The sequence below is a fragment of the Pongo abelii genome, chromosome 3, assembly GCF_028885655.2.
Source record: "Pongo abelii isolate AG06213 chromosome 3, NHGRI_mPonAbe1-v2.0_pri, whole genome shotgun sequence".
NCBI lineage: Eukaryota > Metazoa > Chordata > Mammalia > Primates > Hominidae > Pongo > Pongo abelii.
Genome location: NC_071988.2, coordinates 142,233,155 through 142,257,052, shown reverse-complemented (window position 1 = coordinate 142,257,052; position 23,898 = coordinate 142,233,155). Strand labels below are relative to the sequence as shown.

Genomic DNA, 23,898 nt, shown 5'->3' with positions numbered 1-23,898 from the left:
TTGCTGAGACCACACCAAGATGACTGGCATGGGGACACCCCACGCAGGAAATCATTTAGTGGTGCCACTAGGACCTCAACACCATTTTCCCTTCACTTATACCTTAGAAACTATTTTCTTTGAAATATTTTTAAAATTTTGAAAGCCACCAGGAAGAGATATTTCATGTCCCCTGTAATACATTATAATAAGGGAAATTTCAATGTAGGGAGACTTACTGTTCACATTTTTACCTAAATTCCTTGTACTGTAGTTTCTTTGCATCATAGGAAATCAAAACAGCATTTTCAGTATGAGTCTTTCATATCCTTGAAGATGGCTATTTTTGATACCATAATTTTTCAGGGAGATACGTCTAGGCCAATGATGACTCACAGTAGGTCACACAGCAAGTTTACATCAAGATTGGTGTTTAGGCTGTGTGAATTATTGCTTTGAAGGACCTATGGGGCCTCTCAGTCATGCTGCTTCATCTCATGGATGTTGTGGGGTTTAAAAAAATGCTTTGATTTCAGTATTTGTAGGTATTATAATAAAACGTATTCTTAAAATCATGAAGGAAATAGAGTCTTAAGGGTAAAGGTCATTCGTTAAAATATAGTTATGGATCTTTCCTTTTGCTCCATAAAAAAGCTGTTATTGTTTGATTTCTTTATTTTTACTCTAATGGAGGCAGTTAGATGTTCTAAGAACATGGTATCATTTTCAGTTTGACCAAAACCATACTGATGCTGAAGTAAAAACCTGCTTATCCTGAGAAACATCAAGGCTCTGGCTCTCTCTTTCTTCACTTCCTGCTTGAGACTTCATCTCTATGCCCTGTGTCAACCATAATTCATTAGAGGGAAAGTCATCTCCTGTGGGGTCCTAGATTCATATCTTTCTAGGCAGGCTTCAGTTTCCTTGCTTCTGAGGAATATTTAAATGTGCTACTTGTAAAATTATATTCTTTACCTTCAGTTTTTGTCTCTCCTTTAGTTCTGCTTTCAATTGTAAATTACATTTCTTTATCACACATTTGGATATTTTTCAGACAAATCATATTTCTTGTGTGTATTTTCTATTTGGTGTACCTCTCCATTATGGAAGCTCTGTAGTGTTGATGTTACCCTTTCTTGTAACCTCAGTTCTTTTCTAGAGCATTTTAAAATATGAATATTAGAAGGCCAATACCTTGCTTCTAATGCAACACTAGGCAAAGTATGTAAGGGGCAGGGGGTGGGGTAGATGTTGCTTGGTGGGAAAGTGGAGGATAATAATTGGTACAAAACAAATTAGTACACCAGGTTCCATGATGTCATATCCTTGCAAAATGAAAGCAAACATTCACCTAAAGAAAAAATTGATTAGTCTTTTTATGAATATTGTATATTCTTAAGTGTAAATGTTCTCTGAAATAATAATTGTCTGGAATCAAATCAGAAAAAAATATATATGTATATATACACACACACGTACATACATCATTTAGTTTCCTATGTCATTATGTGTTCGAGATTATAAATGGAAATAATAGGAAACAGAAGTGGGAACAATTTCCCAAATACATTTTCATCACCAAATGCTATTTATTTATACTGTAATGACATATCAGATAGATGGATTATTAAGGTTTTTCCTGTCTTTTATAAATCTCTGATTTACAGTGATTATGATGGTGCTGATTGCTTGTGGCCTTGATACTGGATTCTAACAGATGAATAGGATAGACAACTGTTCTGAGATTTGTTGTCTAGAAAACCTGCAGCAGGAGGAAAGGGCAAGAGGATCTGGGGACTGGCAATGAGACCGGAAGCCTTTCACCCCAGGGTCAGCAGTTGGGCCAGGCTAAGCTGTGAGTGATATAAACCACTCATCTAAGGACCAGCTGTGATCATGACAGAAAACTGACAGTGATCTGATGTTCTTCACGGTACTTTCTCTCTTTCTTTCTTTTTTTTTCTTCCTGAGATGGAGTCTCACTCTGTCACCCAGGTTGGAGTGCAGTGGCGCGATCTTAGCTCACTGCAACCTCCACCTCCCGGGTTCAAGCGATTCCCCTGCCTCAGCCTCCTTAGTAGCTGGGATTAGAGACGTGAGCCACTGTCCAGCTAATTTTTTTGTATTTTTAGTACAGTCAGGGTTTCACCATGTTGGTCAGGCTAGTCTCGAACTCCTGAACTCAAGTGATCCACCCACCTCAGCCACCCAAAGTGTTGGGATTACATGCATGAGCCACCATGCCCGGCCCTTCACTGGTACTTTCAAAATGCAAAATACTTTTCTGCTTCAGCAAAAAGTGGCAGACATTTGGAGATGCTTGTTAAGCTTTAGTACTACCCTTGAGGCCCACTGAGTGCCTGGTGATCCAGTCCTGAAGCACTGGACTTGACCCAAGTCTCAAATATTCTGGAGTTTTCATGCCAGACACAGACTGGATCGCATTCCAAAAACTCAGCACATCAGTGAGGCAGTTCTAGAGGCTTTCCCAGGACTAGTGTCAATCTGCATTACACTGAATTCCATTTAAGTCAAACCTTTTTCATTACCTTATGAATCATATCTATATGTATACATATCATACACACACACACACACACACACACACACACACACATATACATACATCTTTCTTGGGTGCTGCTGTAGGTTGCTCTTTCAGCTACTCCTTCTATTCAGTGAATGAATGTACTCCAGTCAAATGTTCACTGTGCCAGTGTAAGTTAAAATTAACATTTTACTGGAATGTGGTGTGCCTGACTGCTTTGGATCTATTACATATATTTGGCTTTGTAGAGGCAACAGAGTGAAGGGACTAAAATTAACATGTGTTTTCAGACATGTAAGCAGTCTCCCATGTCATTGCCAAAAAAATGACATTCCACCTAGAATATAGTCTTTAACATGCAGGACAGTTTATCACCAAGTAATATATGACTCAATGGCTGAATTTTAATTTTTTTTAAATACTAAATTCTGTTTCTATTCCCCACTGGCAGAGCATGAGTGAGTTTTCCACATCTGTCCCATTAGGAGCCATTGCCAATGCTGTGGCTGCTGCATGCTAAGTGTCTGTTCCTTTTCTTGCAATACTGGGCTCAAAGCCCCAGAGGCTTCTATCACTCTCCATCCCACCCCCATTTGTGTCTTCAGGTGCCCAGTGTATCTTCTTTCATCCTTGCCTGGAGAGAGGCCCTTTGGAGATTGTTTGTGAACATTCTTTGAGGGGAGAGAAATGTATACTCACTGAATTCTCTCTGAGCATTCAGGCTTAGTTTCTTTATGTACAAAATAAGAATTATGTTAATAGAAACTTCTTCTAGGTGTGTTATTTATGTTGACTTGACATAGAGGATACCTGGCCACTAGTAGAAAAACAACTGCAACTGCAATTGTAAAAGGAGAGAGAACAAAGTACTGGGAGATTGTGCTGGCAGTTCTTTTCTTACAGGTTAACATTCTCTGAAGGCACCAGTGTGTCTAAACCAACGAACCAATGTGAAGAATTACAGCAAAACAAAATCATCTAAGTGTGCAAAGGAATGATTCAACATTGAGATCCGTGAGTCCATGAGGCTCTCTATGTCTTTGGATATAATTAAAACCAGGAAATTGCCTCAATTCAGTCTTGTTTTACCTAATATATTCTGAGAATGGGTTGGATGATTTCTTAGTAACCTAGACAGTTTATAAGTAGCTCCCTCTGTAAAAATATTTTTTCTTAAAATAACAAAATATCATCATCTTGAGGGAGAAAGCATTTTGTTTGGCCTGAGGCAAAACTTGGCACTTCAGTCCAAAGCACTGCCCTTCTCCCTCCCTAGCCCAACCCTCCGTCCCTGTCCCTGTCGCACTCTACCTTGTGCCCACTCGGGTGAGCAGCCACTCTTCGTAGTGGGGCAGTGTGTGATGGGAAAGGGCTAGCTAGAGGTCTTGTCAGTACTTTTCCTTGGTAACTAAGCTTGTTCTGCCAGTGGGATGCTAGACTGTGACTATTTAGATACAAGATGAGAGACCAGGGCATAGGAAGAAGGGGAGATTGTGTTAGCGGAATCCTTCTTATTTAGTACGTTGCCCTATGACAGCTGGGTGGATTTATAGGCTGACACATACAGTCTGTCTCCTAGACAGTATCTAAATGGGCCATTACAATGAGCTGTGATTCCTGAATTCAGATAATGCTGTTTAATATAGAAACGGAGTTGGCATTTTCTTGTTCTAAACATGAGCTTTCTGGTTTGTACCAAATGGAGGGGTTACCCAGGGTGTAGGATTTTCAGGGCTAAACCAGGCTAGTCCTGGGCTAAAAGGGATGATTCGTCACTCTCTTCATGGTTTTTGAAATAAGTTAATGAGGTGTTCTTTCTCAAGGAACACACCGAACTGAAAACAACCAAAAGCTAGTAGGTAAAAAGTCACCAAGGCCTATTAGGAAAAAAAGTGAAATGTGATCTGTTTCTGGTTACTACTGATGACAGTAGGGTCATTTTATTTTGGAGGTAGGAGTGGTGTTTTGCAGAGGTGTGAAGTATATATCTGCCTGATGAAGTCTGTGTAGCATCATCAGATATTACAAAAGTTTTCACAAACACCCGTTTGTGAAGGAAGATTGAACTCAAATTTGCTTACAGAAAAAAAAAAACTGTATATCGGATGAAAAGGGTAAATAGTAAAGATGCTAATTTTCCAAGTAAAAAAAAAAAAAAAAAAAACTTCTGCAGTTACCTTTGGAATTTTAAAATGTTAATGGTATTCAAGTTTAGAAAATAAACATTTCTCATTTATTACAGTAATACTGTTGTCATCTTTTTCTTTGTTTTAACCTTTTAGGCTGAATGACTTTTTGTCAGAATATTTTATGACTTTTGAGCAAATTAAAATCTAGCAAGATCTCTGCAAGGACAACTATAGAATCCTCACCTGTGCAAACAGGCTTTTTTTTCAGCATTTTTAAGTTTGACTGGGGCAGGTTTATGCTACTAGCTCCTTGCATCTGTGCAGAGTGTTGACTCAGAGATGTAATTTATATTGATATGATTTCCTCTGACTTCTGCCTGCTCCTTGATGGTTTTGTTTCACCTGTTGACATAAACTTGGCTGAAATGAATGCTCTGTTAGTCATGGGTGAATTAGCTGCATGTGTGATAGCACCTTTCTGCTGTGTTCTTATTATTTTCAAAATTGTGTAATGGGATAAGTATGTTGTTTTTAGAATTAGATATCCCTTTTCTAAGGCTTTACATGTACATAATTCCTTTCTCCTACACACCTCTGAATAAACTTTATGGTTTTATTCAAAGATGGATTACACTTGCCACCATCACATATGTCAGAAAGCATGCTTGTTATTTTTGGAAGTGACCAAGTTGAATTAATTCAGTTCTGTGTGGACTGGCTGGATCTGCTTCTTAAATGTAAGAGTCTGTGACTATGTTGAATTCTCATTTCACTTCATTCTCTGTACTCCTATATTATCTCCCCAAATCGACAAGGATACTTTGTATTTGCTGCATACCATACTTCAAATTGTGTAGCAACAAAAGCTGAAGGTGATGGACAAGTGCACCTCAACTTAATCTACTCCACCCGCCAGGATTTTCTTTACTAATCTGTTGTACTCTTCTTGAGGATAAGGACCACATTTTAAACCTTTCTGTGTTTCCGTTGGTTTCTAACACAGTGTCTTGCCTAATACTGCATGGAGACTTTTGCTGATGAAATTACTCTCAATGACATCATCTAATCATGGGAATTATCTTGATTGCTGTCAGATCCTTTGTAAATAGAGCTTGGAACACTTAAATTAATTGGTATGTAAGCTTAAAGTACTGGTTCAAATATAGGAAAAGACCTTTTTAGAGGAAGTATTTAATATTTTTCTTCCTAAATTTACCTTTGGTGATGGATTACTGGGTCTGAGACTCTACACTTGTCAGGAATGTTCCATTGATAAAGCAAACTCCCAGCAACATGCAAAAAAAAAAAAAAAAATCGAGCTATCTTAAATTTGTAAGACTTACTTTGATTTTCATTAGCAATTTTTTAAGATAAAACAATGAGGACGATACATGACGAGAGAAAAAGACAGTAACATCAGAAACCTGCTCTCCCAACTCTGACAATTTATTGTTCTCTTAGTTGACTTCCATTCTGAATGTTATTTGAAACTCAACATTTTTGCCTTGGACACTACATATATCAGTCGGCATAAGTGTGTGTATATATATGTTTTTATATTTTCTGTATATCTTCTATATTTTTTATCATATTTACTTCCCTTATATTTCTTTCTCTTTCATTTGTACTTCCTTATATTTTCTTTAAAATTTGCATTGATTTTTCGAAGTTTTCATCATAATTTTTTAAGATGGTGAGTATAACTTTTTTCTTGTAACAAAATTTTCGTGTTCATATGATTATTCTTCTTTTGTAAGATTAAAATAAAAAAATCTAAACACTTAGTCATTATGCAGGGAATGAAGTAATTTCCCATTAGATAATTTAAATAATAACACTCTTTCACTTAACCAGCATTCCTTTTCTTTCAAGGATTACAAAGGACATTCTTTACAATGCACAAGTACGTTGTTCTCAGAATTCTTATCAGCAGATTTTTTTCGGCTTCCTTTGTAACTCTCGTTATGTGTGTAAGAAAAATGTTGCTGTGTAAAAGAACTCATTCCCATTTTTAGAGCTGGGATTCTTAGACTGTGTTGTGTATTATCATTTTTAATAGCCACTCACTGACTTTGAATTTTTTGTTCATTGTCAGTGCTATGCTTCAATGTAAGCTAGAAGTATTCTGTGTCACTAGGATAGGGCCATTAGAATATGGTGTAATGATTGGGAAGATGTAGGCAGTAGGATGATTTTTATCCCAAACTAACCAAAAGCCCAACTGAAAGGGCCTTAAAAGATGAGGATTTTTATTAAGTCACATGACAAAAATTTCAGAGGAAGGGCCATCCGTGGTTGGTTAATAGCTCAACAGGGTCGTTAGTGGCCCCAGCTTTTCTCATGTCCTCTGCTGTCCTCATCCAGCTCCTCACGTGCTCAGCACATGGCTGCAGCAGCTCCAGCAGCCTCTCCTTATGTGGTCTGCATCAACAGGCAGAAGAGGCCTTTTCCAGAATCTCCCATAGACTTACCTTCTCTTCTCAGGAATCGCAGTTAGGTCACATGCTCTAAGCTAAACCCATCGCTGCACGGGAAATGGAATTGCTGTCATTGGGTTAGCCCATCAGTCCCCAAATGCATCTGCAAATCAGAATCACCAGGGAATATTTCAAAACTGCCAAAGCCCAGTCCATACCTCAGACCATGAAATCACAATCTCTGGGGGTAGGCATCAGCATTTTTTGAAGCTCTTCAGGTGATAACAATGTGTAGAAAGTGTGGAGCCAAGGCTTAGCCTGATCAAGGGTCACTCTTTTGGCTGGGCTGGGGAGGGTCCTCCTCCTGGGTGCTTAACCAAGCAGAAGGCAACACCCAAATAGAATCAGGGTTCTGCCAGCAGTGATATAGACTAGGGAAGAGGCTCAGGTAGGAAGCAGAGTCACCCAAGACACAGGCCTGGGATTACAAGTGGCTTATTTTTTGTTCGGCTCTCTCTGATTATGTAACTGTCAGGTTCATGACTATGCCAGATGTCACGTCCAGGGTCAGGTTCTGATCCGTGCTGAGGTTCGAGGGAGTGGGTGGATGAGCAGAAAGAACACTCGGGGGATCGTCGGCAGGTGAAAGATGATTTTATTCAGCAGCAGCTCTCATCAACAGCTTTCTCCCACTGTCCACCCTGTCTTGGCTGCTTAGTCCAGCAGCCCCCATACACAGCTGCATAGCCGGCTCTCCCTTGCCTTCAGGGTCAGTGGCTTAACTCTTTCTCTCTTTGGCCACAAGCAAGCCGAACGTGTCCTGGTTCCCCTCTGTCCCTCTGCAAAGACGGACAGCTCTGACTCTCTCTTTCTCTGGGCACCCGCGTGCCCACCATGTCAAGCCATGTTGAGCTGAGCCTGTCAACAGGGCAGTTATACCTTTTACAGATAATAGTGGCTTAGAGCCAAGTGATGGCCTTCCCATGTTATGGCTACATGGCTGTGATAACAAGTGGAGTTCTACACCTGCTCTGTAGACTTGCTGAGTCACTCTGGATGTTTACCTCGACCTATCCTTTACCAAAGCGCAGCCATTGCCTTATAATAACCTTGATCATGTTTTTAAACAAATGTTTCTTCATTGTAAAGTGAGAATAACCATAGCAAATTTGCAGCATTGCTTAACAACTAAATGGGAAAACAGTCTCTAAATTTCTTAGCACTTTGCCAGCCAGCAGAAAGTAGGCAGTTTGTGAACATAGGCAGCAGTGCAGGGGTGGTAGAGTATAATAGTAGTAGCAGAAGGAGTAGGAGTTGTTACTGATGCTGTTTTTGTCATTGTTATTATCATTACAATGCTTATGGTAGAGGATGGTGAACTAGATCAGAAGTTCTCACTTCTGGTTGCACATTAGAGGCACCTTGGGAGCTTTTAAAAAGCTAGTGCCTGTCCCTGCCCAAACTAGTTAAATCAGGCTGTCTGAGGGCGGGCCCTAGGCATCAATGTTTTTAAAAAGATCCCTAGGTGGTTTAAATGTGCAGGCAGGGTTGAAGTCCACTGGACTAGAAATTAGGAGAATATTAGGGAAAAGTTTAGTTTCATCAGTTTTGTCTCACGATTCCAAATGGACTAGTTTGAGTCACCCCTGCAGCCCCAGGAAAAAAACAAGGCTTTTGAGCTAGTTTGGGTGATTCTTTGCATGCTTTATGCCGGATAAGCTCTTTTATCACCTCTATGCAAGTGACAGGACTTTCTGGCTGCCCAGCCATTTCATTTATATGCACTATTCTGTGGGCCTCAGGGTGGATTAATTAAAAGGGACCAGGTGCCTCCTTGTTTCTATTTAAAGACTGTATGCAACACTTTAATATAAAAATTGTATCCTATTTACTGTGCTTGTTTTTAGTGTTCTATGTGTTGCTTGTGCAATTCATTTTCCTAATTTATAGAAGTGTGTTTTTCATTAGCTACAATGCAAAACCAATTATGGATGTGTTATATAGAAACCTGCTTTAAATGTTCTCCTAGCTTCCTAAGAGTTATAATTTTTAGGTGCATTGTTTACTAGGCCGTGGGTATGTTATGTCATATGTTGAAAGATCACACTGGCTATAAAAATAAGACGGTGAATAAAAAGCCACAAAAGCTGTAAACATCTGTAAAAGAAGTTTTCTAAGCAAGGCTGCTTGTTAGAGGGAAACTCAATGCATTTTGATTGTATGCAGCTGGTGGCACATGCACTTTCAGAAAGGGGCCTATTAAGAGGAACTGTTAGATATATGGCATGCCGTACTGTGGGCTGTAGCTCTGTTCCCTCAGCTGTGTGTAATAGAAACCCATGGGGCCACACTTGCAAACCTTCCTCTAAATTTCACCCGCGATTCTGTTGCGAATTTGGTTTATAGAAGCGAGTAGTCATCTTTTGGTCTCAAAGCCCATCATACTAAGGGAAGATTACTAATCTTACCTGACTCCAGGGAAAGTGGAGGACTCCGAAAATCACAGCATGGGTTTCACAGCCTCTGCCATGGTGAGGAGCACACATCAGTCTGACCTCTGATCAGTGGTCAGGGCCACCACAGGTCCCTGTCTGTAGCTCTCTTTTATTCTTGGAGGATCTGTTGTGGGAATTGCCATATGAAGTACAGATGTTGGCCCAGTTATACACATAACCTGTCATATAAGAGTACAAGAAGCCCCTTACTCCAGACACATGTGAACAGCTTGGCTATGCTGGGGTTGGGGAGAGAAGGGCCAGGTTTTGGGAATCTACTGCTCACCAGTCTGTGTTTTTGTGGCTTACAGCGAGGCCAGTCCCTGGAGCACTGGGTTGTCTCAAAGCAGGCATACAAGACACAGTTTCTGACTTCTGAGATGGTTTAATGTTTACATGATCCATCTTCCTGATATCAAAAATAATTCCCCTAGATAGAGAAAGACAAAACCCCTGATGCAGAAGGATAATGGCGATATTTTTAAGTTTTAGAATAGCATGAAAGCAGCTTTTAAAAAAACAAATTTAACTTTTTAGGAGAAAAATGTGAAATCTACAGAAGCAGAGAATAGGATAATGAATCCCCAAGTAGCCCCAGCCAAGTTCAACAAGTATTAATTTTTTTCCATTTATAACTTCCTCACTACCTTAGCCATAAAACTTGAATTTTTATATGTAAAATTAAAATTATATCTAATTCAAGGTGTAAGTGTAATTATGATGGTAGTCATCTTTATATAAGGTCTATTGTAGAATTTGTTCATCTAGATTATGATAAAATTGAATTATGGGCATCCTAAGATCAAAGATACTTTCGTTCTAGACCAGTGCTTTTCAAAAGTGTGGCTCGCAGACCAGTGGCAGCCCACAAACTCTTTATTTCTGGTCTATGGTAAATAAAGAAACCGTGAGGAAGTGTTTAGAACTCTTACAGCATTTTGGCATTGCTGTGACATTCAAGTACATGATAATTTTTCTAGTAATTCATTTTTAGTATATTTTATAAAAGTATCACTCTGCAACAGACTGGGAAAAAGTCTTTAATTACAGATGGTTTGAGAAGCACTGTCTATAGTGTTTCTGTGGTTTGGCCCCCAGGGGACATTTGGCAATGTCGGGAGATATTTTGGGTTGTCACAACTGGGTGGAAGATGGAGTGGGGAAGGGTGTACTACTGACATCTAGTGGGTGCACAGGACAGTCCTCACACCAAAGAATTATCTGGCCCTTTTGCTGAGATCTAGAAACCTTGCTCTGGACCACAGTGGGGAGTTTAAGTACTCTGTGCCTTGTCTAAGGAAAGTTTGGCAAATAGTTTCTTAGTACAGGCTAGAAAGTCAACAACTGACTGTCTGTGATCTTCCTCACAGTTGAGGCTCCGTATTCCACAGTGGAAATTAGTGGACATTTTGCAGAAAAGAAAGTTTGAGGGTTAAGTGAACCTGCCCCACATCTTTTAAAAATATAACACAAGCCTTTTTTGTTTACAAGTTGTCAGTTTCATCTATGCCACAGTTTGTGATGTGTCTGACAGATCAGCCACTATGGTAGCAGCTGAGAAGATGGGAAACTAGGAATTTATAAAATTTAGTTTATCTAGAAATTTCATATTTAAGAAATTCACACCAAATCTGTGCCTCATGGATTTTTTTAAATGAAACACTATTTTGCTTTCAGCTGAGCCTTTGTTATTAACATTTTTGTTAAGGCAAACTTCTCTAAAATCAATGATATAAAATTAAAGGCATTAAAATGTTCCACTTTTGCAGAAAGGTCTAAGTGTAAATTGATGATGTGGTGTTCTCAGGGTCTCTCCTTAGTGAGACTCCCTTATGAATTTTTTAGATTTTATTTTAAATTTAGAAATAGGAAATAATTATCTGGTGAAATATGTCATTTTTGTGAGTTTTAATAGAGTAAATATTAATGACTATAAAATAATCTAATCTAGAAAAAGGTAGCCAAACAAAATTAATTTGGAACAAAAGGTATGCATACCCTTTAAGTCCTAAAATGTCTTTCTGTGTGTGTGAGAGAGAGAGACAAAGACTGTCTTCCACATCTGATTCTAATTCCTCTTTGAGAAGCTTCTCTAAATTTTATATGAAATCCAGGTTGGTCACATGGAAATTATTTCATTAAGTGCATACACTGTGGCTTTATTACAGCTTTGAGCAAGACAAATAGAGAAAAGGTGTATCCCTAGTGCATTCACAGAAGATATAGCCACAGAGGAGCTAGTGTTTCACTCGCAAGTTGAACCTTCTCCTAAGCAAACCCATGATTATATATGTTTAGAAGACCACAGGCTCTGACAGTCCTCACCATGCTCACTAGTCTTCCTGTTTTCTTTCATTGCCTACAGGTTTCCCTTTCTCAATTTCAGTAGAGTCAGGCTATCACTGTCATGAAAGAGAACATATTAAGCATCATTCTATGATTTTGTGACACCTTTACCTTGGCCTCTGACTATAAGAGAGAGAGCTCACTGGTTTTATTTTCCATTTTATTTGATTGTGGTCTAATGTAAACCATAGACAGCAACCACAGGAAATCTTTGGATTATGTACCTACTGTGTGTAGATCATACACCCGTGATGCATCCAGGGATCCGAGGTTGACCCACCCTTATCCTTGGTAGCCTGTCTGATGGGGTCATACCTCTAACCTTTTGGTCAGGAATTCTTAGCTCGACTAAAAGAAAGCTTCTAATCAATTTCTGTTTCTAAGGACTTCACGTTCAGAGTCCTCCTAAGTTTATCTAAAATTTAACTTTGTTTCTGTAGAACCCTTTCAGATGGTGCTGAGATTTATTAATTCAGTTTATCTTATCAAAAAAATGTAACATTTGAAGATACTATTCTTTTATATAGGTGGGCATTAACTACACAAAATACGACTTTTTATTACCTAGATTACAAGTTGCAGGGCATAGAGCTGTGTAAATCCTACCTTTTGAATGAATTCTGCCAAGTATTGTTTGATTAAAGCTAGACTGATGAGACTCCTGATTAATTCTGCCTCTAATAGATTACACAGTTTAACTGACAAATACATTGCCTCCATTTAGTAATGATTCCCAAGTTATGATGACAAAGGACAAGCTATTTGTCAGTTAAACTGTGTAATCATTCAGAAACAGAATTAATCAAGAACCTAATCATTCTTTCTCTACTGAAATTCAGCTAATGAGTTAAAGTGTATAATTTATACTACATATTCCACTCAGAGGGGCTCTAGAGGCAATGAAGTTTTTTTGTTTTTTTGTTTTTTTTTCCGCAATGTTCAGAGAAAGGAGCAGGAACAGAAATCAGTGCCTCTCCAATCTTATCCCCTGTACCACTCAGCCTGTTCTTTCTAACTGTGTTGACCATGTCTGATTGGTATTTCTTTGGCATGGCTTATTAGGGGTAAGGAAAAGAAATTAGTAAGGGAGGGGTATGTGAGGGTTTACTCTCTGAGAAAGAAAATGCATTTCTTTTCTCCTATTTTGGTTTATTTGGTTCTCTTAACTTTAGAGGTGAGTGGCCTATGACCTTTTGGCTCTGCCTCTAGTATAAGAGCCATTTACTAGAGCAAGAATTCTCTAACACTTGTTTTGATGACATTCACTATAAATTGGAATCCTTTTCCATGATAGGCATTAGAAGTTCCTTCAAGGAGCACTATAGACAGTCTGACTAGTATCTTCCATGAATTATATATCTTCTTGTGATATCTTCAGGAATAGTGCAGGCTCTGTGTAAGATCTGGGATGAAGAAGAGAGGCATTTGAAGGGCAAACACAGCTGCCTGTTAATACACTTAGTTATGACAGAGAGCCTTTCTTGCCAGACTAACATGGAAATATGATCGTGGGGTCTTCATGTACTTCTCTTAGGGCAAAACCCCAAAGACTCCCTGGCTTTAAATGGTTCTAGGTAGAGAAGAGGGAGTCCACGCAGATTGAAAACTACTTAATCAAATGGATTCCTCCTCAAACTTCTTTAGTTGGAAGAACCTTTCTAACACTATACATTTTATCCTTAACTTTTCTGCCAACATGCATATATAAATACATGGTTATTGTACTTGTAGTATATTGTGAAGGAGAAAATAAGGGAAGGTAATATAATTTCAACGACATTTGTAAGTGAAGTATGTTAAATTAATCAGCAATAGCATGTGTAAACATGTGAAAAGTATCAATATGTGAGTGGATAACGTGTGTGTGTGTGTGTAAGTATGTAAGCCATTATTTATTCAGCTAAGGCAATGATTAATACATGTTTGCAATTTTAAACCTCTTGTGATAACTACAAAGCCCTCATCCCTCACCAGAATCTCAGTATACTAGCAGGAAACCAGTCTTTTAAGCATCTGTATGAGCAATGTCTAGGATACTCACCCAGATAGTGTCTCCTAAGAGGAAATTTGGGAAGGAGTAAAAGCGTTGTTCTTAATCTTTGTTGCTCAGGTCTTGATTTTCATTGCCTTTTCTTCCCTGATACCTCTTCTTGCTCTTAGGGTGGCATTTTGACAGTTAGTTCTGTCTTACGATGTTCTTTGCAAAACCCTCACCTGTCATTGGCAGCTGCCATGGTGCCGTGCCCCTCATGTCTTCACAACTTCTGGTCTTACAAGTGAAGTGTAGGGATTAAGCTTTTTGTTTCTTCTCATATACTTCATAATAATGTCTTTGTATGTTTTTTTAAAATAAAAGTTTAAGTAGAATATTTGAATATAATAAAAGGCTTAATAAGAAATCCCAGCAACTTCAAACAAATTCTGATCCAAATACTTAAAACTACCTTTTCATTTTCAAGTTTTTGAAAAACTGTGGAATATTTGAAGAAATATTTGAAGTTGTGAAAAGAGATTATGTTTATTCAGACTAGAGGGGAAGCACATTATATTTTTTGGACTGTAAAGAAAGTTGAACATTTCTCCTGATGACTGTGAAGACTCGTTAAACATATTTTTTTACATCTTTAAAATTATACACATAGTTACTTTCATTTCTGGCAACATGGTAGATACTCCATATCCTGGAGAAAAGGCCCTATAAGCAGCACTTATTAATGCTGGATAAAGCAAAGCAAACAGCAAACATCTGAACTTGTAAAAAAAGTAATGATAGCCCTCAGGATTCAATGAACAAAAATGGAGCTGAAAGTGAGTGATAAGTTCAAGTTGAGGATGCAGCACCTGCAGGGTGTTTGCCGGTGTTGGTGATCTCAAGACTTGATTTTTCATGGTATCAGGGAAAAGGAGACAAACTGTATGTTCAGATTATACGGCAAGATGGAATTCCATACCACTATTATTCTTGGACTCTAGAACTGCTATGCTCAAAATAAAATTGGGGACTAGACATAATCTGCCTTTGGTAGAGGTTGGTACTTGAGACATTTAACTGTTTTGGAGTAATTGCTGGCTAGGGAAATCTTTCTTCTTAGAGTTTATAACCGCAATCCTTCCCTCAAGTGTGGAGTTCAGACTTAAAATATCTGCCTCACCAGAAAACCCTAAGGCAATAAATCAACTTAAAACAGTCTTTGATTGATAGCATCCCAGAGTGCCTGGCAGAAGCAAACACAAATGCTGTCTGGAGGGACTTACCCTCAACCTAGGGGTCACAGGATTTTAACAGATAAAGACCACCAAACGTGTGCTCACAATTTCAAATCCCAGACACCCAAGGAAACAAAAGCCACGAGCAGGAGACAGGAGAAACCACAAAAAGCAGAACTAGACTTCCAAACATCTTAAGATAATGCTTTATCAGATAAAGTAAATTATATAAATGCCTAGAATATTTTCAGATAGGCATAAACAACATGCGTTGCTTATGAGAAAAATGAGATTGTATCAAAAATGGAATTGGGAAATAAGCAAATAAAACTTCTAAAGGTTAAAAATATGATAACAGAAATTAAAAGCCTAAGGTCCCATTAAACAGCAAGCTGAAAAGAGAATTGATCAACTGATTTTTAAAATCAATTGACTTTAAGAAATTAGAGTACAACACAAAGAAATGGAAATGTTAAAGAGATATTACGAAATATAAAAAAAAATAAAGAGTAAAATGTGTCTATTATATATCTCATTGGATTTGTAGACTTTCATTCAACAACAAATGAGAAAAGTAGTCATATTGAGTCAAAAACAATTTGCCACCAACAGATCCTTGGACAATCAGATACATAAAAAAGCCTGAAAAGTAAAGAAATTGTTAAACATGTGTAAAGCTAAATCACGTTGATTATATAAAATGATAATGATTTCATATTAGGCATTGCAATGGACTGAATATTTGCATTCTCCCCAAATTCTTATGTGAAATCCTAACCATCAATGTGATGGTATTAGAGAGTGGGACCTTTGGGAGCTGATAGGGTCATGAGGGTATAGCTGTCATGAATGGGATTAGTGCCCTTATAAGGAGCTGAAGAGACCAGAGTACTTTCCTTCCACCATGTGAGGACAGGGAATTTGCAACCCAGAAAAGGGCCCTCACGTGAACCTGACTACGCTGACACCCTGACCTTAGACTTCTAGCCTCCAGAATGGTGAGAAATAAATGTCTGTTGTTTATGGCAACCCAGTCTATGGTATTTTGTTATGGCAGCTCAAAATGACTAAGACAAGCATTAAAAATCAAGATATAAATAAAATACTGCTACATAGTAACGTGTAAGAGGATCATTCTACAGTACCTCTATTATTCAGTAGGAGACAAAACATATGGATAAACTTTAGTTAACACACGAAGTAAAATATTTTAAGGATAACCATTAAAAGGATAGAAATAGAGATAATAACTTTTAAAGTAGTACCGGGGAAAAGGATCAATCTAAAACATGTAATAAAATATATGGGAAAAACTTGTAAAACAAATAGGATAATAGTAGTGCACAAAATAAATGTTGGAAATATAGTCAAGTATATCAGTAATCACAAATTTGTAAAGAGGCAAAACTTGCCATCTTAGACAGAAGTAATCTTTGGATCACAAAAAAGTTTGGGTTAAAAAAATCTAGTCATATGCTGTTTATAAAAGTCACTCCCCATACATAAGGATATAGGCTGTTTGAAAGCAAAAAGATGAGTATAGCAGGCAAATCCTAATTTTTAAAAGCTTTTATAGCTATATTGCAGTCACATTAATTTCAAGGTAAAAAAGAATTATTACAGATAGAAAAGGTCATGTCAAAATGATAAAAGGTTCTATTTTCCAATAGCATAATAGTTTAAAATTTGTATATACTTAACATACCTAATGAAAGTCTCAAAACATCTAAAATAAAGTGATAGAATCACAAGGATACAGTGAATATTGGAGTATAAAATGGTTTATTAGCTTGGTTTCTTAACTTTGCAGAGTTATTTGTTTATTTGTAGAAAAGTTGAAGATTCAGTCCCACATCTAGGTACACATCTCTTAGAGAATTGCTTTCACCTATATTCAAGTGTACAAGATTTTTCAGAGCAACATTATTTATAAGAGTGAACAACTGGGAATAACTTAGCTATCCATCACTGGAGAATGTATATAAATAAATTGTGGTATGCAGTTATTTAATGTCATGTGGCCCAACATTGAAAATTAGTAAATATGAGCTACATGTGTTCACAAAAATGAAAGCAAGGACTAGAAACCTGTGAGGATAATGTTGAACAATGATAAAGCACATCTCAACAGAACACACACAAAAAGTGGATACGGAATGATAGTATTTACATACTTTCAAATGGCAAAATAATACTCTATCTTAAGGTTCCATCCATACATAGGTAGTAACAATATAGAGAAAGGCAAGGGAATGGTACTTAACATATCTGAAGGAGCTGTCATCCCTGAGGAGATGGGAGAGTGCTGCAGATGGTGGGGGAGGAGGCAATTGAGAGCGGCACCTGTATTGAAAAGGTTGGACTTCTTAGGCTAGTTGGTGGGCAGATGTATGTCTCTGTGGTTATTTACATACTGTTTTTTATAGGTCTGCAAAAAAAGTTATAGATTTTTTGATACTAGAGAGAAAATATAAATACAACTTGTTAACAAGAAACATGCATACACTATCTCAATTCAAAAATGTTTTTGCTTTCTTTTTGAGAGGGAGTTTTGCTCTTGTTGCCCAGGCTGGAGTGCAAATGGAGTCATCTTGGCTCACTGCAACCTCCGCCTCCTGGGTTCAAGTGATTCTCCTGCCTCAGCCTCCCGAGTAGCTGGAATTACAGGTGCCCGCTACCATGCCCAGCTAACTTTTATATTTTTAGTAGAGACGGGGTTTCACCATGTTGGCCAGGCTGGTCTCAAACTGCTGACCTCAGATAATTTGTCTGCCTTGGCCTCCCAAAGTGCTAGGATTACAGGCATGAGCCACCATGCCCAGCCCAAGAATGTTTATAGCAATATTTTTGAAGATATATTTGATAAAAAAAACTCACTGCAAATTTACCTAAATCTGAATGAAACTTTTTGATGATGCACTAAGTAGTAACTTGCAAGCTGTTGGAATGGAATAACATTAATTAATTTATTTCACAATTAATCCAGGCTAAAAAGATGATGATAAAAAGATGGTGATAAAACTTAGATGACTAAGTTCCTGGTATCAAAGAAGGCTAAGGAATTCTAAATTATTTTTTCTCTTCATTTTGAGATACTTCTTTGCCTTAAGTTTTCTTTATTGTTTTTATAATAAAATGCCTCATTTAAAAATGTAATTTAGATTTTATAAAAGAACATCCTACTGGAAAAAGATGAGGTAATAGAAATGAAAACACAGGCACGGTGGCTCACACCTGTAATCTCAGCACTTTGGGAGGCCAAAGCAGGTGGGTAATTTGAGGTCAGGAGTTTGAGACCAGCCTGGTCAACATGGTGAAACCCCATCTCTACTAAAAATACCAAAAAAAAAAAAATAGCTGGGTATGGCAGCAGGTGCCTGTAATACCAGCTGCTCAGGAGGCTGAGGCAGGAGAATCGCTTGAACTAGGGAGGCAGAGGTTGCAGTGAGCCAACGTCGTGCCACCGCACTCCAGCCTGGGTGACAGAGGGAGACTCCATTGCAACAACAAAAAGAAAATACATAAATCACAGTTGATTTACTTTTAAACTTATCCCCCAAAATCTGTAGAAAATTTAGTTCTAAAGTTTTTATTTCTAGGAATTCCTCTTAGAAAGTAAACAATTTGTACCCTCTAGATCAAGGGTTCTCAAACTTTCTTCATTCATGATGCCCTGTGTATCTCAGTAGATTTTTATGGTACCCATAAACCAAAAGAAATGACTTAGAAGTGTAAGTAGTTACATCACAGCAACCATCCAGCATCCAGCATTGCAAAGACAGGACATCATTGGAGGAAATGTAGCACAATCCAGTGTTGAAACTGAACTGCCTTGAGCTAGTCATTTTCAGTGTCTGACAGATGTGGGTTATTCCTATTTCCCCTGAAAATATAAAATTGCTCATAGCACCTGTATTAGTTTGTTCTCACACCACTATGAAGAAATACCTGAGACTGGGTAATTTATAGAGGAAAGAGGTTTAATTGACACTACAGTTCTGCATGGCTGGGGAGAGCTCAGGAAACTTACAGTCATGGTGGAAGAGGGAAGCTCACGCATCCTTCTTCACATGGCGGCAGGAGAGAGAAGCATGGAGCAAAGTGGGAAAAGCCCCTTATAAAACCATCAGATCTTGTGAGAATTCACTGACTATCATGAAAACAGCATGGGGGTAACCACCCCCATGATTCAATTACCTCCCATCAGGTCCTTCCCATGACACATGGGGATTATGGGAACTACAATTCAAGATGAAATTTGGGTGGGGCACAGCCAAACCATATCAGCATACCTGTAAATTTGCTGCAGTATTCTGTAGACCCCATAACACACACTTGAATATGGAGGACTCTGCATTCATTCATTCACTGGCAATTTCAGTGGTCTCTTTTTTTTTGACTGCAGGAGAAGCCGTACAAGTGCTCAGAGTGCAGCAAGGCCTTCAGCCAGAAGCGAGGCCTGGATGAGCACAAGAGGACGCACACTGGAGAAAAGCCTTTTCAGTGTGATGTGAGTTTGGATTTTTTCCCCCATAGTGTCTTCCAATAACAGGAAGTAGGGGTGGGAGGGTGGGGGGGTGTGTGTGTGTGTGTGTGTGTGTGTATGTTGCATTGCTGGAATGTGCCTATGCCTGTTAATGTCTTATGCTATTTATAGCTTTTTCTTGCATAATACATGTAACTGCATTATAATCATTTTATTCATCTTGGTTTACTGGCAGCAAATAAATTCTGATTTTCTTTTAGACATGCTTGTACCCTGTTTTAATACCGTTGAGTTGTTCTTCCAAGGTGTAAATGCATGATGATTTGAGGCAGCTTTCATGTGTCTGGCCAAATCTTTACTGATTAATGACAGTTAAACCAGAGATTTGACTGGTCATACATATTATTTACTTGGTTAAAGCCAAACATGTACAAAATTCCAAAATACGTATAAACTCCTTTGTGTTAAATAATGCTGTTACTAAGTGTCTAGGTTTTCTGCTTATGACATTTGAATTGAAATGGAATTATTTGACATAGCATACATTATTTCTTAAAGGAAAAAAATACTACTGTTGACAGTAAAATTAATCTGAATGTTGATCAATTTAGGGGAAAAAAAAACCACTGTTCTTTTGTGCAGGATTGGCAGTTGACAGAGAATTGACACAAATGTTAGGGAATCAATGTAAGAAAAAACATTAAAGCTGTGCTGTGTGATATGGCACAGTGCAGAATTCTGCTTAAATATTGAGGGAAATTCCAGAACTTAGATCCATCATCATGTCCCAATGGATACAGCATAGGGTAAGCAGTCCATATGAAAGGAAACTCACAAACACAAGATGTTTTCCTTGTCCTTTCATGAAACTTCAGTGGTAAGGTTAAGGCAACAATGTACTCCCAGTGGGCATACTCATAAAAATACCTTTATTAACAGTGCACTTCTTTTAAGGAAAGAAACAGTTGTAGAGAAAGAAATACACACATATAAAGCTCTATACTGAACAGAGCTACAGCCCTAGTTCAGTGATTTCAATTAGTTTAAGTCACTGCTGCTTTTATTGGAAGCATTTTCATAAAGGCAAAACCTATTTAGATGGTTTAATTGTACTGCGACACAAATAGCTGATATACGGCCCAGAAATTAAATACTAGCTGCATATGGACATCTTTCTACCATCATATTTAACCCATCCTTTTATCTATGCTGAATGATTTTGTTGAATATTTCTTTAGGTGAATTGAACCATCATGTTATGTTTTTTAAAACTATGATGTTACAAGCTGACTTTTTTCTATCTGCTTCCATCCCATTTATTTCTATGACGTGTTTAAAATTCTGAAATCTTCATTTGCAGCCCATACTAATCTGCTGTGTAGAGATCCACATTTCTAGGTGCCTCCTAAACATTTCTGAAATGCAGACTGCTCAGTATAGAACTGTTTGTCTTTGTTCCAAAATCTTGTCCTCTTAACCTACTCATTGTGGATAGAAGTCACCCTTTCCCACCCCACTCCAATCTCTCTCCCTCTTAAAGAGCTCTCAGATTCATTAATTCCTCTTAGTTTTCATTTCTACTTGTAACACATAGCTCAGACCTTCACTGTTTCATCTACATCCAGTCTCCAGTATGTGTGTTCTCTACCCTGTCACCCTACCAAGGTGCTGCATTTTTTTAAATTGAGGTGAAAATCACATGATATAAAATTGATCATTTTAATGTGAACAGTTCAGTGACGTTTAGTATATTGACTGTGTTGTTCAAGCACCACCTCTCTAACTCCAAAATATTTTCGTTGCCACAAAATAAAACTCCATACCCAATAAACATTTACACCTCACTCCCCTCATCCTTTAACAGCTACCAATCTGCTTTCACTTCTATAGATTTACCTATTTGAGATATTTCATATAAATGAAATATACAATATGTGACCTTTTGTGACTGGTTTCTTTCATTAAGCATAATGTTCTCAAGGTTTATCCACATTGTCTCATGTATCAGTAGGTCATTCCTTTTTATGGCTGAATGATATTCCATTATATTTTTATATCACAATTTGTTTATCCATTCATCTGTTGTTGCACACTTCTTTCTACCTTATGACTATTGTGAATAGTGCTGTGGTGAACATGGGCATACAAGTATTTGAGTACCTGTTTTCAATTATTTGGGGTATATACCTAGGATTGAATTGCTGAGGCATATGGTAATTCTGTTTAACTTTTTCGGGAACTGACATACTGTTTTCCTCAGGAGCGACACCATTTTACATTTCCATCAGCAATGCACAAGGATTCCAATTTCTCCCCATTCTTGCCAACACTTTTTTTTTTATTTAATTATCCATCTTGGTGGGTGTAAAGTATCTGACCATGGTTTTGATTTACATTCCCCAAAGAACTAATGATGGTGAGCATCTTTCCATATGCTTCCTGACCATTTCTATATCTTCTCTGGAGAAATGTTTCTTCAAGTCCTTTGCCCATTTTAAAATAGTATTATCTTTTTAAGAGGTTTTAAATCTTGGATATTAGGCTCTTATCAGATATATGACATGCAAATATTTTTTTCATTCTGTAGGTTTTCTTTTCATTTTGTTGAAAATATCTCGAGATGCATAAGGCCTTTTAATGTTGATGAAGTGCCCTTTATGCATTTTTTTCTCTATTTGATCATGGTTTTGGTGTTATATCTAAGAATTCATTGCCAAATCCAAGGTCATAGGATTTGTCCTTCTGTTTTTTGTTTTTTTGTTTTTTTCTCCAAGAGTCTTTTTCAGTCTTTCACTATTGAATATAGTGGGTTTTTCATGAATGCCCTTTATTTTGTTGAGAAATCTCCCTTTTTGCCTAGCTTTCTGAGGGATTTTTTTAATCAAGAGAGGATATTGGAGTTTTTCAGATGCCTTTTCTGCATCAATTGAGATGACTATGTTTTTTTTTCCCCCTTCGTTCTGTTAGTATGATGTATTACTTTGTTTGATTTTCTTATTCGAACCACTGTTGCAGTCCTGAGATAAATCCCCATTGGTCACGGTTTAGAACCCTTTTAATATGCTCTGAGATTCAGTTAGTATTTTGCTTGCTTGTTTGTTTGTTTTAGGATTTTTGCATATGGATTTATAAGAGATTTTGGTCTGTAGTTTTCTTTTTTTATAACATATTTGACTGACTTTGTTATTAAGTTAATGCTAGCCTTACAGAATGAGTTGGGGAATGTTTCCTCCTCTTCTGTCTTTTTGAAAGACATATAGAATTGGTATTAATTCTTCTTTAAATGTTTGGTACAATTTATCAGTGAAGCCACCTGATCCTGGACTTTTCCTTGTTGGTATGCTTTTTATTTGATTCAACCTCTTTATTGGTCTTTTTAATTTTTCTATTTCTTCATGGGTCAGTTTTGGTAATTGCTGTGTGTTTCTAGAAGTTTGTTCATTTAATCATGGTTACCCAGTTTGTTGGCAAATTGGGTAGCCATGATAAAATGGACATATATATATATATAATTTATATAATGGACATATATATATAACTTATATATATATATAAAATCAGTTTTTTACAGTTTTGCTCAAATGACACGTTACTCATCAATACTACTTTAACCTCTTAGGCACAGTCATTCCAGGCTGTGCAAATGGCCCAGAATGCCTATAGCGATAACTTTGAAATCTTTCTTTCTCCTGCCCAAGTCTCTCTTTTGAACCCTAGGCAGATATTGTCAACTGCCTATAGGACATCTCTCTTGTACTCCAAACTGAAATCATGATCTCCCAGATTTCTTAATCTCTCAACATGATCCTTTCAATTTCCCATATCTCTGAGGACTGTACCATCCCCAAATAACCCAAATCACATATCTGAGCCTCATGTTGGACACCTCTTTTCCCCTAAGCCATGAATGATAGCCACTATTCTAGTTAAGGTCCTATTATGGGAAATACACAGAGATCCACGGTTTGCATATATTCTCTCTGATCTCCACTAAAACTCAGGAATATATAGGTGTTATTTGCATATATATGAAGAAGTCGAGGTTCACTGAGGTTGAGTGACTTGCCTGCAGTTCACAGCAAGTGAAGATTCTAGAGTTTAAGGTTGCAGTGAGCCAAGATCGTGCCACTGCACTCCACCTTGGGCGAGGGAGCAAGACTCTGTCTCCAAAAAGAAAAAAAAAAAAAAAAGATTCTAGGGTCAAAACCCAGATCTTTCTGAGCAGTTTACCATGCAGCTTTCACTCACACCCTGTAATTCCTGCCTTTGCGTCTACCTGTTTTTCCAACAT

General features: G+C 37.7%; 1 protein-coding gene across 7 annotated transcripts in view; it reads left to right on the top strand.

Annotated features, from left to right (window-relative positions):
• PRDM5 (PR/SET domain 5) overlaps nt 1-23,898 on the top strand; it is a 238,818-nt gene that overhangs the window by 191,558 nt on the left and 23,362 nt on the right. For all 7 annotated transcript variants that reach the window (XM_054554414.2, XM_063723623.1, XM_054554413.2 and 4 more), the window contains one exon: nt 19,527-19,631. In XM_054554414.2, coding sequence (XP_054410389.1) covers nt 19,527-19,631 — 105 coding nt within the window. The remainder of the gene's footprint in view (nt 1-19,526; nt 19,632-23,898) is intronic.